Source organism: Leptosomus discolor, chromosome 3 (genome assembly GCF_034619465.1).
Source record: "Leptosomus discolor isolate bLepDis1 chromosome 3, bLepDis1.hap2, whole genome shotgun sequence".
NCBI classification, from domain to species: domain Eukaryota; kingdom Metazoa; phylum Chordata; class Aves; order Leptosomiformes; family Leptosomidae; genus Leptosomus; species Leptosomus discolor.
In genome coordinates this window covers 69,117,227-69,136,009 of record NC_141393.1, presented here as the reverse complement: position 1 = coordinate 69,136,009, position 18,783 = coordinate 69,117,227, and the positions used below count along the sequence as shown (strand labels likewise).

The window sequence follows — 18,783 nt, the reverse complement described above, 5'->3', positions numbered from 1 at the left end:
ACCACCAGTGGGGCTGGAGCAAAAGCCTTCATACCAACAGCTACCTGCAGCAAAAGGGGATCTTCAGGACAGTCAAAGCCCCAAGGAGATCCAGGCACATCCCCAGAGATTGCTGACAGAAGCAAAACCAGATGGGGAGGAACATTTCCAAATGCAGATTCATAGGCAGCCCCAGTTCATTTCTAGGTGGGAATAACCCACATCTGAATTGTGAGGGACCCACACAGGGCTCGGGAAGAGGAGGAGGCTTGTTAGGGATTTTTTTTTTTAATTCAAAAAAATCAATGATTTGCATGGATGCGGTCTGGACCTGCCGCAATCGGATATCAGTAAATAATCCCCCAGGGTTCCCAACTGCTCTGGTTTATCTGCGCTTGGAGATAAGGTCAGAAGAGCTGGGAAACATCCCAAAACATAGCCAAGAGTGCTAACCGCTAATCACTGCCAAACACAACGCGCAAGTGAAACAAATACAAACAGATCAATACAAACCTAAACCCAAAGGAGAGGAAGCAGCTCCCTCGGCTTCTGAAAGCGCTGAGACACCTGCCCCTGAAACCACAGTGGGGTTTGAGCCTGCAGCACAGCCGCATACTAGAAAGCAAAGGGGTTTTCCAGGGTTAAAACCCCCCTTCCCATCGGCAGAGATGATAGTGTAGATACCCCAAGCAGACAGGACTCCCTCCTACACATCTTTTTTTTCACCGGTGACCTGGGATTCCCCCTCCTCCCCCTGTACAAATGGTTTAAAATTTCCCTTCCCTTGCTCTGAGCCACTGCCTTGGGATTTCCCTCCCCTCCCCTGGAGCCCTGTGACCTGGACACCCTGCCCACCAGAAATCCTGCTACTCTTCCTGCACCCTCTCCGAACACAGAGAGAGGGGGAAAAAAACGCACTCCCAGCTATCAGGATCTTCAGGCAGCCATTTCCCTTGGAAAAATGTGGCCCCATATCTTTCAGTGTTTTATGGAACTGGTTTGGTTTCCTGGGGAAAAAATGCATTTATTCATCCAGTGTTTCCTATCAGCCAACACTTCCATTGTAGTCCACCTTCCTGTATTTTTTTTCCCTCTCTGATATGCCTGCAATGGGTTCCTGTGCCATTTCCAAAGACGGAGGCTACCTTATGTCCAGGGGGAAAAGAAGCAGGACAGCCCTGGGATGCAGCCGAGCAGATGACCCTCCGGGCTGCCCAGCAAAGCCCGTGCTTTTCGCTGGAGCAATTTGCTCCCCAGCAAACTCTTTGCTAAAGAAGGCGGCAGCCTTTGGTGGTGTTCACCTGCGGCCCAGCATGGGGTTAAACATCTCAAATTAATCGTGTGAACTCCATACGGAGCCAACCAAAGTCATAGTTCGGCAAACCGCGGGGTATATCGCCTGCCCAAAGGAGTCTCAGCCTAATTATTTTTTTTTTTCTCTCCCTGTATCTCAATGTCACCTTCCTTTTAGCCAGCGGGCGAATGACAACTGCAGCCCTCCACACATCCCAGAGCGCAGATGTGTCCTCTGAGCGACTGCTTCCCGCTTAGGCATGATGGGGAGGTTGCACAATGACGTTCCGGAGCCATGGAGCCGTTATCCTAGGAGAGGCTGCCTGCTCTGCTCCCTGCTAACGAAAGGGTGGAACAGGGTCCTTGAGACTTGCCAGCAAATCACACCACACACAGTGCTTATTAAAAGTCCAAAGGCATGCCAGGAGGCAACCTTGAGCCCTCAGAGCAGCAACCACTGACGAGAGCAGCAAGGGCAGAGCAGATACTCACTGTGCCAAATCCCTCCTCCCACCATCAAGGGAAACTGCAAAATAAAACATCTGTGCCTGCCAGCAGGCATTGACTCCCCTCGCTCCTTCTGATCGGTGCCCCTTCCCTCTTGCAGGGACCTTCCCTTGGCCACCTCATCCTTCACCTGGTTGGTGGGTCTGACTACGTGACGGAGCCCAGAGCCCTGGCAAGGTCATCCGTGGACACAGGGGAAATGAGGAAAGTTATGGGTAAAGGCTGCTGGGGAAAAGCTCCTTCTGATTTCACTCACTTAAAAAAGTACCCAGGACCCTGGCAGTCCAGCACCTTGCTACTTGTGTAATTTAACCTCTTCTTGGATCCAGGTAAGCTCTCAGCGTCCTGGGAATCCTGTGGCAGGCACTCCCGGAGGTTCACCCTGCAGAAGAAAGTAATGCCACCTTCGCTCAATTTAATTTCCCGTTTTCATCTTCATTAAATAACTGATTGCTTATGCACTACTAAGAGGAAAATTAATTTTCTCCAAAACAACCCTTATTCTGAATGGTCGTCCTGCACCCTACCATGAATTTTCACCTTGCATTTGCTTGTTTATTCCATACTTGGTCGCATCTTTACCATTTTTGTCCGGTTGCCCAGTCAGGGATTGCAGTCTTTGCGGCACACAGGCCTTGCAGTGTTACGAACCCACCCAAGGGTACAGCTATGGCATGAAACCAGCTCTTGTTAGACAACAAGAACCCACAAGAGAGCAACAGGAGGAAAGCCATGACCACAGGAGAAGCTTTGGTCAGGCTTCACGCCTTCCCAGACAAGTGCAAGCCCAAGGAATCCCGCTCCATGGGCTCCAGCACGTGTGACCAGGAGCACCCAGCATCCAAGCTGCCTTCTTGGCAAGGAGCAGTTACCTCTTGGCATCTTTTTCCTTCAACACCTCGGAGCTGCCGCCATCAGGTCACCATGCTGTGTCACGGCTGAAGCCTCGTGTCCTCTGCCTCCTTTGCACTTCACAGTGAAGCCCCCACAGATTTGGAAAAATGAGTTACAAACACAGAGGGGCCATGAGTGGGTAGGATTTGATGGAAACCCTGGGGATTTGATGTAAAACCTCGCTGCCCACCATAACGCTGAATATTTAGCTACAGACTAGTGTTTTGTATCAAGTTCTCGGTGCCTTAATCCTCCTCTTACAACCACCACTGAAAATCTTCAACGACTTCTACTAAAAATGCAAACAAGGAAAAACACCGAAGCATCTGAAGCCCCATTCACTTTATCACTTCTTCCTTTAGCTGTAAAAACTTTTCTGGGGGGAAAAAAAATCCCTCGTACTTTTACAAATCCAAATTCAAACCAATCCAGATTTTCCCTGAGGGGAAAAGCCATCTCTTCCACGCCAAATGCATATTCTTTGCAGCAGGCTAGTATGGGATCACACACACACACACACCCCTGTGCATGTACACACATGCCACAAAAATTTTCCTGATAAAAGTTTCAGTGAGCCCAGTTCTTTCCTGCAGACAGTTGGGATTTTGACGAGTTGGCACTTTTCAGTGCAGAAGTATTTAATCAGATCTTTCCTGACTAGTTCTGCAGCTGTGTGCCATGCACCGAGCACTCCTCTCCCAGGGAGGAATTGGTTAGCTGAGTGTCCCGAAAAGCTACCAAAACACTCCCTGCTGCTTCCAAACCAAAAATCAGAGCTTTCCGCAAGAAGCTGCAAAAATGCCCCCATTCTAAAAAATACAGAGCAGCGCAGTTGGAGTGGCTTTCGTGTGAAAATCTAAATCATTTACTACATCACATAAATTAATTTCCAGCACCAAAGAAAAAGCTGTCTGTAAAGTTTGCAACTTGCCTACATTTTCGTAGCACCTCCTCATTTTCAGCCGTCAACAGCTCTGTGCAGCTTTACACTTTTTCGCAAACATGTAAAAAACCATTTTCAATTAAGTGAATAAAGTGTTCATATACTTTAGTAAGGGATTTCTGACATTCCTAGCTAGTAACTCACAGAGACTATGGGAGCTTTTCCTTTTTTCATCCCAGCACGGTGAAGGTGTCAGGGGACGCTTGGTGAGAGTGAGCCGAACCGCGCAGCCTCGGCATGCTGAAAGGAGAGCACTGCGAGTTGCCCTGTTAGACCTTCATGAGTGCTTGAGCAAATCTAACCCCAGCAACGTTCAGTGTGCTGCTCAGAATACACCATGTCTTTAAGCACCCTGTCTACTACAACCGAATCCCTCGGAGGCTCCGAACACAGAGCAATGAGGCTACGACGTTCACCGAGCTGCGTCAGAGGGGTGTCTCCACTGAGGGCGCGTGTTCGGACAGGTGAGTTACGGTGTCCTGTGCTTCACGGGACAACCCGCCATCTCCAAGCCCATCTGCAGTACGCGAGTCGTTCAGGCACAGCCCATGGGGAAACGCTGTCCCTGCAGAGCGCAGCAGCATGCGAAGGAGAGCCAGTGTGGGTACCAGTAAATACCAGGCCTCTGCTGGGATATTGTTGGCATCTGAAACCAGAACTGCCACGCAGCTCTCCTTCCCTGTGCTTGGAAACGCACCGGTTTTCCTTCTCTATCCCAGCAAGAAGCCCAAAGCTGCCAGAGCAGGAGACAAGGGCTGCAGCACAGCATGGGGAATGGCGGCAATAGGGAAGGTGGGAGCTCTGAAGAGTGTGAAGCACAGGTGGAAATCGTGGGAGGATCGTGAGGTTTTGTGGAGTACAAGGTCTTTGGGGGACAGGGGCAAACTGGCCCAGTGACTCCTTGGCACTCTCTTTTTTCCTGGAGGGAACTCCCTGCGCTCAGCACAGCGCATTTGGCAGGGACCCCGCGCAACCTGCCGCCGTGGAAAACAAGCCGTCCAAGGTGCAGCAAGGAAGGGCCAGCAAACGCAAGCCCTAAAGCTGCTGCCTGTTGCACCACACCTGGCAAGCTGTGGCTTCCCAGGCGTGGGGCTGGCCGGAGCAGGAGGCAGCTTTCTCACCCTGCAAAGCGCAGAAACTGGTTTTACATGTGCCACAGCCTTCCCACCCCACACTCATGAGTAAAGCTGCTGCGATTGCAAAAGTGAGGTATCCAGTTCACATGCTGAGGAGGCATCTCTGCAAATGGGGAGGTTTGTGCTCTTTCCCTCAGTGAACCAGCACTGCCTTTGCAAGGGATGCTGGACCACAGCCACGTGAAGAAAGCGCAGGCAGGGACACGCACTTCAGTCAAGAGGTCAAAGATTTGGGGGATTACTCCTGGCCAAGCCTCTGCAAAATTGACCATCGTGCCTGCCTGTCCCACGGGACTAACGCAGGGATATCCCCCATGCAGAGTGCTGCACAAGGGAGCTCTGCTGTGGGTATACTGGAACATCCCCCAGCACTGCACAGACACCGTTCCCCTCCCGCCAGCTTTTCTAAGCCCAGTGCTACCTGTGCTCACAGCTGGGAGAGGCTACTGAGGAGCCCAGAGATTTAAGAGAAGGGGAGCGAGGGAACGGTGGGGGTCTCACCCTGGGATGGACAAAAGCCAAGCGGCAAAGGGCTGTTCTCGCTCCGCAGAAGGGAGGAGGAAGGAAGCGGTGCCTGTTCGCTCCGGAGGCAGGAAGGGTAGCGGGAGCACAGCAGACTGGCTGTCGCTTTCCCCGTCTTCCTCCCCCACCGGGCGGGAACACAGCCTGGCTGAGCCACCCCTGCCAGACACCCTAGGAAGGACCGCGACCCGGCGGCCAGGACAAGGCGGCCGCCCCAGCCCCCGCACAGAACCTTCCCACGCAGTGCCGAGAAGCCGGCACGTATGAATCGCGGCGGCCAAGGGGTGAGAGGGACGCTGTGCCTCCGAGCGCTGACGGGCTGCCCGGGGCCCAGCGGGCCGGAGGTTCGCCGGGCCTGGGAGAGCCCTCGGGAAGAGCCGGCACGGCCCCACGCCCTCGCAGCACACCCCTCCCGGGGGCTGCTCCCCGCCTCGGCAGCGTCCTGGGGGCCGCTCCCCGCCCCGGCAGCCCCCGGATAGCGGCGGCCCGGCCGAGGCGGTCCCGCTCCCCCAACCGGCCGCCACCGCCTCCGCGACTCCGACGCCACCTCAGCCTGCGCACTCCCCCCCCCGCCCCCCATGCCCCGCCCCACCGGCGCTGTGCGCAGGCGCGCGCCGCACGCCGGCGAGGGCGTGGCGGGGCGAAGGGGCGGGACGTGGCAGTGGCGGGGGGCGTGGCGGGCGGCGCGCGGCGGCCGGGGCGCGCGGCGGCGGCGGCGGCGGCAGCGCCATGTCGATGGAGGACCCCTTCTTCGTGGTGAAGGGGTGAGCGCCGCCCCGCCGGGCTGGAAGGGGCCGGGGGCGTCCCCGGGCGCGGGGGGGCTGGGCACGGCCTTCCCGCAGCAGGGGAGGCCCGGGGAGCGAGTGAGCGGCGGTTGGGGGAGGGGGTCTTGGGAGACGACCGGGGAGGGGGAAAATGGCGCCCCCGTCCCCCGCCGTCTGCGGTTGGGGGGGGGGGGGGGGCTCTGGGGCGGCCGCGGGCCCTGCTGGAGTGGCCGACGTCGACGGCCAGGCGCGGAAGGCCCCGGGGCGAGGCGTTGTGCCGGGCAGGTGCCGGGACGCGCCCGGGCCTCCCCGCACGAAGCGCTCCCCGCTCCGCGGGCCGAGAGAGCCCGAGGTTTGTAGGTGCGGCCCCGGGTACGGGCAGGGAAGCGGGAGGTACAGCGCTGCCTTGGGTGCAGGTGCGGCGCCCGGCACCCTGGGACAGCTGGGGGACAGCCTGCCCGGATGTCCCCGCCGTCGGAGCGAGGCGGCAGTGGCTTGGGAAATGTCGCCCTGCAGCAGGCAGAGCAGGGCTGGCTGGTGGGTGGCATCCCCAAGAAGCCAGGGTCGTGGTGTCCAGGTGGAAAGATGGAGAGGAGCAGGGACCAAGCTGGGGAAGAAACCGCAGCATGGACGGTGGCCATGAGAGGAAGCAGGCAGAGAAGAGCCTGAACAAAGGCAAACGCAAACCAAAGGTGGCCGAGGCAGGAGGAAAGGAAAATTGTGATTAATACAGTGAAAACACGTTAGTAGCTAAAGACCACCCTGGGGCCAGCTTCAGCTTCTGCTGCGAGCTGGTCACTTGCCCCACATCACAGTGAAACAACGCTCGGGAGCAGCGGAGGTGCTCGTAGGGGAACGGTGGGGAAAGCCGTGTGAGCGCAAGAGGTGTGGGAAGGGACGCTGGTGCAGCCAGGGAAAGTGAATCACTCTGCCAGGTTGAACTGGTGCTAAGGGGAAAAAATACAAGTCGCTGTGGGTGGGGAGCAAACGTCCTGTCAAACTTTCCAGAGAGGTTCCTGCACCGTGCAGGGAAGGACTGGGAGGGGAGAGGGGATGTGCTGCCGCTCCCATAGTTAATTATTACCCAGCAGGTCAGGGTGGAAGGGGCTGGGGTGGTGGAGCCACCAGCGTTGCATTTAGTTTGCTTTCCTGGTGTTTGTAACTCCTCCCTTGGGAGGACATCCAGCTCTGCTTTAAATTCCTGCTTGTGGGTACTTCTCAAAGCATGCTTATATGAAAAAAATAATAAAAAACCCAAAACAAACCCAAAACTTCTGCTAGCAAGTAGTGGAGGGAACAAAGCTTGCCAGTTCCTCAGTGCAGGCTGCTGACTTTAAGGCACTAGATGTGGCAGACCCAGAGCTGTAGGCGTGAGAGAAGAGGAGGGACACACATCAGGGTGTTGAGAGACTGCAGCTTCAACAGCAAAGTTGAGACTTCAGGCCATGCTGTACCATAGAGAGCTGCAGTCCTGGCACCCCTGCAGGGTGTGGGCTCAGTTCATCCATCCTGGGCTTCCCCTGCTGACAATGTGCTTTCCTTCACTGGGGATAAACACCTGCATCTTACGTGGATGCTGTGTGCAAGCTCTTGGGCTCGTGGTGGCCACCTTTCACACCAGCAAAGTCTGGTCTCATCTGCGTCCCTTGTCTTGGCTTCCCATGAACCTGGGGGAGCGGTTCATGGCTCAGGACAGCAGAGTCCGTCAATACAGATAACCATGCTGATGGGCCGTGACCCAGACTTACAGACCCACTTGCCCCAAACCATCAAAGCAGCATTCGGTGCTGTCAGCAAAGCCTGCCTTCCCGTGCTGTGAATGCACTCATCTCCAAAATGCTTAGAGCAGCAGAAAAGACTTCAGTTCCCTAAGCCAGCGTCGTAGAGCTGTGTATTTTTTAAATGCTGCATTAAAATAAACAATGCTGCACTCAACAGTCTGCCTGGCTGTCTTGTGGGGACAGTTCCTGTAATTCTGTGTGCCCTTGGGGTATCTTACATAGGTAGTCAAGAATCTTCAGAGGAAAGCTGTTGAGAGGAATGCAAAACATTAATTGCCAAAGAGCTGCCTTGTTCAGACACTCTGCCCTGGCTTGCCTGTGTGACACTTGACAGAAACCTCCCCTAAAGAAATAGGTCCCTTCGTTAGTAGCTGACCTGTAAGTTGTTGCTGCTCAGCCCTTAGTGCTGCAACAAGAGACGGGATTGTCCAGCAGGCAGGGCAAATCCTTATTTTACAAAATAAACTAAAAGTCGTTGGAAGGAAATATGTTTGGGAGAAAGCTGTGCTTCCGTGCTTGGCTGGACGTGGGGCTGTTCTGGCATGACTGCTGCAGAGCAACTGATGGTAATCCCTTCGCTTCTCTTTAATCGCCCCGGCTGCAGGGAGGTGCAGAAAGCCGTGAACACTGCCCAGGGCCTCTTCCAGAGGTGGACAGAGCTCTTGCAAGATCCGTCCATCGCGACAAGAGAAGAAATTGACTGGACCACTAATGAGCTCAGGAACAACTTGCGCAGCATCGAGTGGGACCTGGAAGACTTGGATGAAACAATTAATATCCTTTTTGTGGTCCTTTGGAGGTGGGGGCATGCGGTTCCCGAGTTGTACTAAATAGCTGAGTACCAGTGCTTGCCAGTAGTTACTTTTTGCAGAAACCAGGACTGTTTGGGATTGAATTTTACATTTACATCAGCTTTTCTCAAACGGCAACTGAGGAATTAAGGCAAATGTGTTCAGCAAAAGGCTTTTCCTTTTGCCTTTTTGTTTTCCTTTTGACAAGGTATATTCTAAGATGCTTTGTTCTAGAAAGCCTATTGTGTTGTACAAATTTGGATTTCTGTGTAGTCAGTCATACTCTAGGCTGGCTTCCAGAAATACTCCTTTTCCCTTGTGTTCATCTGAACGCTCCTGAAAGCGCTGCGCAGCATCAGAGAACCAAAAAAACACAAGAGAGAAACCTCACACTGGTGCGTGTCCTGCACAGTATGTTCCTGCTGTGCCTGTTTTTTCCTCCAGTGTTTCATACTTTGCTAATCAAATTTTGGGAAGAGGCACGGTGTAATGGCCATGTGTCAGACCCCCACTGCGGCACGCTCGGGGTTTGTGTATCTCTGTGCGCGCCTGACACCGCTGACGGGGGCTCCTTGACTCGCTGCCTACGCATTGTTGAGGCAAACCCGCGGAAATTCAACCTCGATGCGACAGAGCTGGGTATCAGGAAAGCCTTCATCACCAGCACGCGGCAGGTGGTCAGGGTAAGGAACGTGGGCTTGGGGTGGGAGTGTGGGGAAGGCAGGGGGAGGGATTAGGTAGTGAAGAAAAGGAAAGCTTTTGGCCATTTCTGTGCCAAAGTGGAGAGCAGAGAATAAACGTGCTACTTGCTCTCTTAGGCTTCCTCCTCTTCCCCATATGCTCCCTCCTGGGGCTGCCCAGATGGATTTGGGGCTGTGAGGATGCAGGCACCCCATGGCATACCCTGCTTTTCTGCTGCTGCCCCTTTAAGTCTTCACACCTCTCTTGCAACAGCAGGCTTGGGAACCTACAGAAACTGAGAAGGAAGAGTAAAGACCCCGCTGCAATGCAGGGAAAGCTGGAGCCTCCCTTCGGAGTTGAAGGAAATCGCGACTGTCCCGTGCTTTTGTAGTGCTAGTTTTCAAAAACAGAGTCCACTTTGAACACTGATAGGTGGTTAAAGCATTATTGACATGGTGACTTCAACTTCCTACTGCTACGGAACAGTCCAAACAACCACTCGATTTATTTTTAACTTGGGGAAGATTTATTTTTAGTTTAAGCTCACACTTCAGAAGCAAAAGGAGGATTTTAACAACTTGGTGGTAATATTAATAGGGACAGAACTTCCTAACTAGCAGCTTGTTACCAGGCAGTGAAGCTTTAGGGAAGATGCTTCTTCTCTATTTAGCTACATGGAGTGTAGCTTAGTTTCTGCTGCCCCTCGTGACTGTGATGTTCCTGTTTCACCAAGTGCATTGCTGTGGCTGGCAGCAAGCTTGTTACCCTACCTGCGGTCCTGCGGTCTGGATGCAGTTCCTAAGGCTTGCTGCCTGGGAGCTGATCCTGAAACCACGCTGGGCCCTGGTAGCAGGCGTGTGCTCGCTGCCTTGTCCTCCGTGTAGTCCGCTCCCAAATGGGCAGGATCAGACAAGCCTGCTCTGTGGTCCTCTTTTCCTGGCTGAAAATTGCTGGCTAATGGGTTTTGGAGCAGTGTCCCTTACTGTTAAATGAAATTCATTAGTGGCCTTATGCAGCTGACTTCCTGTTTCCAGGGGAGAATTCATGACGCACAGCACAGTGTGCCTTAGCCGGTGAGAAGGAACCGAGTGGGATCTGGTGGCCTTGGGTGATGTATTACAGATCTCTGAACAGTAAAACATACCTGAATTTTCTGGTGACATCAGAACTGTAATGATGGATCAATCTCTGCTGGATCATATTGACTACTTGGTAATCCACCCTGTAAAAACTGGACTACTTTACGTTATGATGAGGAGCCTTCTGTGGCTAGCAGTCTTCAACGGGAACTCCACAGCGAAACTTAATTGATAAAAGAGAAAATGTAGGCACAGTCGGAGAGCGTAGCCACAGGCAGGAAATCTGTCCTGTCCTATGCAGCATAAAACCAGATGCAACTGCGAATAAAGTGCAGGGGGTTACAGGCTTCCAAGACCTCGAAGAATATGACTCTTCCTTGTGGTCTATTAATGGGAACATTAGTTTAATATTATACAAATCAAAATGTTTCTGGCTATAGTGGAATAAAACGAGTGGTAAATAAGGAATATTTTCAAAATATCCCATTGCCGTAGATTCTAGTATTAGTAAAACGATGAACTGCGATGAAGCTTTCTACAATATCCTTCCAGACTCTTCACAACTGTACATTTTCAAATAAAATCTCCTTTCCCTCACTGCCCCTAAAGCAGCCTTGCTGGTCATAGAGAGTCCTGTAGCACCCTGAAACTGCCTGTCACCTCAAATCCAATGCTCACATAATTCTTCTTTCATTGAACAAACAGGAAATGAAGGATCAGATGTCAAACTCCTCCATGCAAGCACTGGCTGAAAGAAAAAACAGGCAGGTGAGAACCAGAAATGGGCAAGTTGAGTGGATGCAGTGGCTGTTTGGTACTTTAAGGAGTGAGGAGGATTTATCAGCTCTGGCAGCTGTGGTTTTAAGGTATGTGTTAGCTGAAACTTCCATTTTCACTTACTCTGAGGCCCCACATCGTAAGGTAGAGCGTATAGTGTTGATCAAAACTGCATAAAAGCTATGGTTACAACATATACCCTGTCTGTAGTTCATCCCCTTAAAAACCTTTGTTCTGGGAAGGGGCTTGTGTGCAAAGCTGCATGTTTGAACCACGTCTGTTTTGCTGATCTGAGAGAGCTGGTTCTCGCAGGCACAGTACTGCCACCCTCTTCCAAGCCTGCCTCTCAAAGCCGTAAGTCAGCACTTGCCATCTGTGTCTTCAGATCTGGTTGTGTACAACTGTTAGTGTTGCATCATCCCGCGGGAAGGGGAATCTCCCTCCTCCTCAGACTTAGAATCCATGTCAGTGAATGTAATCCTGCGCTCCGCTGTATTTAGGAGCTGAGATGCTGCAATATCCTTTCACACAGCTGCCTCTCGTAATAGTTAGCCGTGTAAGAAGATAAAAGAAGCTCAGGGAGTCTCAGTTGTCTGCACTTGTAATCTAAGGAATAGAAATAGATGCGGCTTGTGCTCCTCCCCAGCCGACGGGGAGGCTGTAAGGAGATCTCAGAGCTGCCTCAGTAAAAGCTGCACTTTGTATGAGGAACTTACCTGGCTGCATCAGTCTTGCCACTTGTGGCAAAAATGACAAACTGCAACAAGCTACTGAGAAGCACAGAGCTGATTCCTGAGCTTGTTACGGGGTTGATTGACATGCTTGGCAAACAGCTGAAGAAGCAAAGTCCCTTACACCCTTGCTTAAACAAGTCTGTAGCTGTCTCTGCCTTTTGCTGCTTTCTTTTCTGCGAAGTTCCTGCTAGCTGCAGGAGACCATATGGCCCAGCTCACGTGGCAACATCTGGTCAGGAAAACTGACTTCCCCTTGCCGTCTTCCTCTCCCTTCCCCAGCCCCTCGCCTTCCCTCCAGACCACGAAGCTTGTGCTAGGCTGGGCTGCAGCAGCTTTTCCAGCGTGCTTCTGTGTGCGAGAGGCTGGCTGCTGGCGACCTGGCCCTCACAGGCTGAGGCTGACAAACAGGCCTTCCTGACGCTGCAGCAAAACCAGTGCACCACATTAAATAAGCGGTAGTGCGCTTGCCACGAACTGGAGAGAACCAGGAGCTTGCTCAGTGTCTCGGGGGCAAAGCCAGAGGTCCTGCTGGCTTCCTGCACGGTCGGTCCGTCAGCTTTCCTCACCCCTCCTTGAACCTCGTAAGGCAGATGAACTGTAAAGACTGTCTTGTTTTTAGCCTGCTGGAGCAGCCTGGTCATTGTCTTGCTGTTCTTCACAAATACTCGGTCGTCCCCTCCTGCCCACAACCAGAAGCTGCAAGACTGTCTCGTTGCAAGTCGGCCTTGCCTCCATGCTGGTGGGCAGAGCTCCCTCACCTGTTGTAGCGCTGCAGGGTGCAGCTCCTCACCTGCGGGCCGTGTTCGTTCTCCAGCATCTGTTGCTCGTGTTATACCCCTTCCAGGGACCAGCTTTACTCAGCTGGAAAGTCATGCGGGCTTGGCACAAGCCTCTCTGTTTGGGCTGTAGAGCAGGTAGCAAGTGTAATCTTGTATGCCGGCAACTGAACAATGTGCTGGAGAAAGAGGTAGCCTGAATCAAAGAACATGAGGATGCAACACTGCTGTGGTTATATATTGCACTATTTTACTGTCAGCTCAACTGGTTAAGTACTTTATCCAGACCCTCTTAAGCCCCTGTGATTAGTAGCACAGTGTTCAGTTTGAGCTTTACATCTATTAACACAGCATATCCAGATACTTCCCAGCTTACGTGTCGTAGCACATAGTGCTGCCTCTTGGTCAGACCTTTGCTGGTCCTTTGTGCTCTGCAGACCTCCTGCATACGCTGTCTGTCCGTTGCATTCCAGCGCTCCTGCTGCTGGAGAGGCATATCTGCAATATCAGGCTGCAGAGACTTCCCAGGCGGGTATTTTGGCATTGCCTTGTTTTGGTTCATGACAGCACTCTGGCTGAGTAGCAGTAGAGCAGGAGGAAAAGGATGCTGTATGCGTGTGTACAGGAGGAGTGTTGCCATGTCTGCCTTCCTACTACACCCTGTAGACAGGCTGTGAGCAGACATAAGGGTGTTGCTAAGGACTTTCTGCATCTGTTTAGGCGCTCCTGGGAGAAAGTGGGAGTCAGAGTTGGAGCTCTGGACCTGACAAATACAGCCGTCTGGACCGGGAGCTGCAATTAGCAAATTCACACTTCATCGAGGAGCAGCAAGCTCAACAACAGGTAAGGCAGCTGGCACCATGCGGGCTAAATAGCTTTGCTTGCCAAATGGGTGCCGGGGGGAGGATGAGGTACAGGCTGCAGGAGCCAAAAAAAATCCAGCCCTTGGCTGGTCTCGATCGCGGAGCCTGACAGCCCTCTTCTCTGCGTGCAGCGTAGACCTGTGCTTGCACTTCCTGTACAGCACAGTTTTGGATGCATCTTTGCACAGAGTTTTTAATTCTTGAATCTTGGGTCTGCTGCTCTGTACAGAAGGCAAACACGATCTGGAAGCTGTAGCATGCTCAGCTTTAATACTACAAGGATTGCTGAAACTCTTGGAAGAGCAGAAATGTTGCAAACAGAAAAGAGCCCGTTTCTCTTATGCAACTTCCCCTGGTTAAAAAATGAGCTGGTGTTTGCTGTTGTTTGTGTGCATCTTCATCAGAAGAGGCTAGGAGCAGGAGCACGTGCCTGCTTCCTTTTCCTGCCTTTGTCAACATGAGATTCGTGAGAAAGCCTGTGTGAGGGCTTTGCGAGAACCCCTGGCGAGGTGCTTCCCCGCTGCCAGGGGAGTCGCCTGGAGAAGTTCCCGGAGAAGCTCCTGGGCAAAGTGCAGACCCGTGTGCAGCAGCCCACCCAAACACGGGCCTTTAGTCAGGCGGCTTCTCAGAGGTGGCAAACTCTGCTAAAGCTCCTGACCCGTGACACCGCCCCGGCTTTTACCTAGTGACTCTAGGGAGATAAATAGATTCAGAAATAGGTAACTAGGGTAAGTCTAATCCTTAGCGTGACTGTGCCCTGAAAATGACTTGAAACATCCGCAGACCTATTCCTTTGGCACATTCAGAGCCAGGCTTGCTATTTTTAGCTGTAGAAGCTGCAACAGCTTTTTACTTGCATTAACCCCTTGTTAGCTGCAGCATGTTCCAGGTTGCATTTCCCAGGTGCAGCATCGGCGTGGCTCCCCGGTGCCCACTGCTGTACCTGCTGCGGGCAGGGTGGCTTGTGGAGGTTTTGGTGACCAGCCCCCGTGGCTTTCAAGTGCTGCTTTAGCAGTGAGTGCAGCAGGGAAGGGAGGGAGCATGGCTGAGCTGAGGCTGGATTTGCAGGGATGTCAGGAGACTGCAGCTTGCTGTGCCATGGGCATGCTGTGCTGGGGAGGCTTTCCTGCAGCTGTCGCTTCTCCAGCGTCTCTTAGGAATGTGGTCCTCGTTCCTGGTGACTTAGGTCTGTGCCTGGGCTCTCCAGCTGATGTTGGCCAAGCAGCCAGTGCCTGTCCACCCGATCGGCTGGCTCTGACACAGCTGCAGGAGGCGGCAGACCTGTAGTTGCCCATTTCTCTTCTCTTTGGCTGCAGTTGATTGTGGAGCAGCAAGATGAGCAGTTGGAGCTGGTCTCTGGCAGCATCGGGGTGCTGAAGAACATGTCCCAGCGCATCGGCGGGGAGCTGGAGGAGCAAGCAGTGTGAGTGTGAGACACGGCGCCAAAATCTCAGTGTGGGGCTGGCTGCAACACAGCTGGAGGTCCTCACACACATATCTCTGCCGCTGGTAGGGCCTTGAATTTATTAGTCTCTCAGGCAGCCTCTCCTAGCTGGCCTTTGATTTTAGGCACTGGAAAACATTTCTTACTGCGGCCTGCAAGGATCCAGCCGCAGCCTCGTTCATTTGAAAGCCTGCACCTAGGGCAGGCTTAGCTGCCAGTTTACCTTTTCTTCTCTCTCCTTTTACACACCCCCCCTAAGGCACACAGTTAGCTCCTTGGCTTCAGGCAGCCAGCAGTACCCAACAGATGAAAGCGAGAGGCTGTGTAATGGGAATACTGGGTGCTTTCCTGCTCCACAGGGTTTTCTGCTGCCCCTGGATAACTGACCTGGGAGTTCCTAGCTCTGCCTTGCCACTCTGCAACATGCAGTACAGGGCTGCTATTCATAGTTCAAGCTAAAAATAACCCTCACCCACGCAAAGGGTTAAAGGGTAGCTCGCAAAGTAGTTTACATCCATCATTTACATATAAATTAGATTTTTTTTTTTTTCCCAATTCTAGTCCTTTGCAAACAAGAGCATAAAGTTTCCAGTTAAGCAAGCTAACAGCCACCACTTCCAGGGAGGCTTGAAGGGTTCATGCCTAAAACCCCTCCTTGTTTGGCTGATAGGAGGCTGGAAGGGCTGTGCCCCTTGTGAAGTGATGTCTTCTTTGATGGAGAGGAGGAACTTTAAACCCACCTCCCGTATGAAGTCTTGCAGTGTGAGAGTCTTCTGATCTCATGGAAGCAGATCGGTGTGGTAGGTCCGTTTCCAGGTCATCACATAAGCCATCAGTGCTTGCTAGACAATAGCAGATAACTGCTGCAATGACTTTTTTGCAATCCTTTCCTTTTCCCCACTGAATGAAGGTTTAACAAGTGCCCTAGAACTCCAAATGAAGGAAGCTGTCCTTTTAAATGTATTAAGCTTTAAAGTCCCACTGGCTGGATTCAATTGGATTGATACCTTGATTCTCTTCAGATGGGTTCTTGGCATTGACAAAGCACAGGCTTTCAGGTTCATTACAGTTGCTGTGTGGAGGAAATAGAGGGGTAACTTCCATGCAGAGCTTAAAAAGCACCTTAAAAGCAATTGCAAATCTCATTCCTGCTTGATACATGACTGGAACAAGACTTTAGCTTCAACTGCAAGCCCTGAACAAGAAAAGAGCTTTAAAGTCCAAGCTGGCACCTAGATCTCTCTAAGCAGCCTCTGCTAATCACAGATTATAGGTGAGACTTTCCTCTTAAAAGGAGGAAACCCCACTCTCCTCACCTTGCAGGGGTGCATAGAGCTCAGCTGCAAACACACAGGGGGGACCAGTCTGACAGGAGTCCCAAATGACTTCCCACTTCCCACCAAAGCAGAACCGCTGCTTCAGCAGGTTATTTTCCCTCCCTTGGGTGCTTTCAGAAGACCTGGCCATGTTAATTTTCTCTGCCAAGGTGTGATACACTGATCACACCAGTGTTTCTGTTTGGTGTGTGTGCGCGCGTAGAAATCCCGAAGGTACGTGCCACTTCCTGACACGTGCTGTGCTTCTCTGTCCCCAGGATGCTGGATGACTTCTCCCACGAGTTAGACAGCACTCAGTCGCGGCTTGATAATGTCATGAAGAAGCTCGCCAAAGTGTCTCACATGACAAGTGGTAGGTCCTGGGAAGTGGGATCCAGTCCTGGAAAGGGAGAGACAAGCGCTTGGATCTTTGGGCTGGGGCGCCGCGTGCTCCCACCCACTGACGGCCAGCCCAGACCCCAACAGAGGGGAGGGAGCAGCTCTCGGTGCTTGAAACGGGGAACACTTCGAAGCCCTGCAGCTGCTCTTGCCCAGGCGCTGCTCTGCAGCTTGTCCTTTGCCTTTGTTTTATTTGCAGATGCCTTTCTATTTATGCTGCTACTGCCACGGTGGGAAAATCCCCCTTTAGGTGGTAGGAGGAGAAACTCTGCAGCCTCCTCCTCTGCTGCGGTTTCCCGGGCTGCCTGTGGAACAAAACGTGTGGCTTCCCCCACACCAAACACTTGCCTGTGACAAGCCCCTTCCCCAGTCCCGCCTGCCCTGGGGCTGCTGGGGCCTGCCGGCCTGTTGTTGGTCAGATACATCTCTCAGCTGGCAAAGCACAGAGGCGATTTCTGATTTCTGCACAGGAGGGGGAGGCTGAACCCAGGAGAAGACTCCTTATAAGGCTGTGCCTGCAGCCGGTGGGCTGGCAGGGCTGTGGGCAGAGCAAACAGGAAGCCCAGCGTGCCTGCCGGGAAGTCCCCGCCGCTGGCTCCCCTCTCCGAGCGCTGGCGGTGCGCCCGGCAGTCGCCTCCTCCGTTACCCCTCTCCCGTGGGTGCTCGGGTAGCTTGTGGAGGCAGCAGCGAGTGGGGAGGAGAAGAGTTCCTGCTCCGCAGGATTAGTCTGGCCGGAGGATTTATGAGGCTTTGGAAATACGGCCCCGGAGAGACCCTTTGGAGTGCTGACAGTGCGCTTTGGGTCACTAGTAGCGCAGTGGTAGCACAACCGCTGGCAAACCTTGTGTATCTCCCCTTTCCTCTGGGAAAAACGCTTCGATCATTGCAGAGCGCTTCTGAGAGTTGGGAAAGAGCATTTCTGCTGTCCCTGGCGCCAGGCGTGCCGAGGCTGACCAGGAGGGCTCTTCCTGGGGTCGCCGCTGTGCCCGGCAGCTGGGGGGTGCCAGCAGCCCTGTCTCGCAGGAGCTTTCTCTGTGCCGTCGCAGGCGTGGCCACAGACCCAGAGCAGCTCTCAGAGGCGGTGCAGCGTGGAGCCTCTGCAGAGCGTGCACGAGGCCAGCAAGGTGTAAAGACATCCAGGGGAACCTTGTTCCTGGCACTGTCCTAAGGGGAGCTGCCACAGGGTCTCCTTGGCAGAGCTCTTGAGCAGCTTTCACTGGACTCCTTCTTGTTCCTCTAGCAAACAGGTTACTCCACGAATGAGCGGCAACACGAAGCAGCCCTCTGCTTTCTTCTGGATTGCTTCTGAACCAGCTTATCCAATCTGTTTGAACTTGGTTGGGGAGAAGCCTCAAAATTCCCACAGCTGTCCCCAAAGATAGATGTATCCTGGAGGAGAAACACTGTTGCCCTGTGGGCTGCAGTGGGCAATGCTGCCAAAGGAGCCGCTGCTTTGGGTTTTTATGGCTTCTTTACACTTAAATTTGGCTCCTAGCAGTACAGTGAAGGAAAGCTCCCCCCCAAATTTCCTTCCCTGTTAAAACAGGAATACTGATGCTTCCTTTTCCTTCCAGATCGACGGCAGTGGTGTGCAATTATCATCCTCTTCATCATCTTGCTGGTGGTGCTCATCCTGTTTTTCATCCTGTGATGGACTGAACTTCCTCAGACGCCCCCTCCCCGCCCCCTCGCCTCCGTAGCATGGGGAAATAAAACTCTCACCATTTCCGTCCGCCCACAGAAAGCAAGCCTGCACCCGGCTCTCACCGTTCTCCTTGGAGGACTGCGGTTCAGCTCTGCTGGCGTCTTACCTGGCCCCGGGGAGAGGTGGTGGAGGACTGGAGCTGCCTCCTCCCCTGGCGCAGCGTGATCTGGACCTGGGCTCCAGGTCTGGACCTAGGCAGCTGGAGGGGGACTTGACCCCCGCGCTTCCACCCCGCGCAGGTAGGAGCCAGTTGCAGCGGTCCCGAGCCACCTGCGGTCGGACGCGAACAGGGAGCAGCGAGCCCTGGGCAGAACGGGACGGGGGGGAGGAGTTCAATTAAGTCACTGAGCATTACAAACCACATCGCCAGCCCACGGGTGCTTGCCAGCCAAAAGCATT

The 18,783-nt window shown here is 53.3% G+C and overlaps 1 protein-coding gene across 1 annotated transcript; it reads left to right on the top strand.

The window, feature by feature from the left end:
* Nucleotides 1–6,003: 6,003 nt before the first annotated feature.
* STX6 (syntaxin 6) lies at nucleotides 6,004–18,360 on the top strand. Its single transcript, XM_086462544.1, has 8 exons — nucleotides 6,004–6,038; nucleotides 8,424–8,593; nucleotides 9,199–9,293; nucleotides 11,076–11,138; nucleotides 13,378–13,500; nucleotides 14,837–14,943; nucleotides 16,559–16,653; nucleotides 18,254–18,360. Exons 1-8 carry the CDS (start codon nucleotides 6,004–6,006, stop codon nucleotides 18,328–18,330), a joined length of 765 nt encoding a protein of 254 aa, XP_086318670.1. The 3' UTR covers nucleotides 18,331–18,360.
* The last annotated feature ends 423 nt before the right edge of the window (nucleotides 18,361–18,783 follow it).

Coding starts and splice junctions, on each gene's coding strand:
- STX6 (XM_086462544.1), top strand. CDS start 6,004: ATGTCGATGGAGGACCCCTTCTTCGTGGTGAAGGG. Junction 11,139..13,377: donor CTGAAAGAAAAAACAGGCAG/GTGAGAACCAGA, acceptor GCATCTGTTTAG/GCGCTCCTGGGAGAAAGTGG. Junction 16,654..18,253: donor AGTGTCTCACATGACAAGTG/GTAGGTCCTGGG, acceptor TTTTCCTTCCAG/ATCGACGGCAGTGGTGTGCA.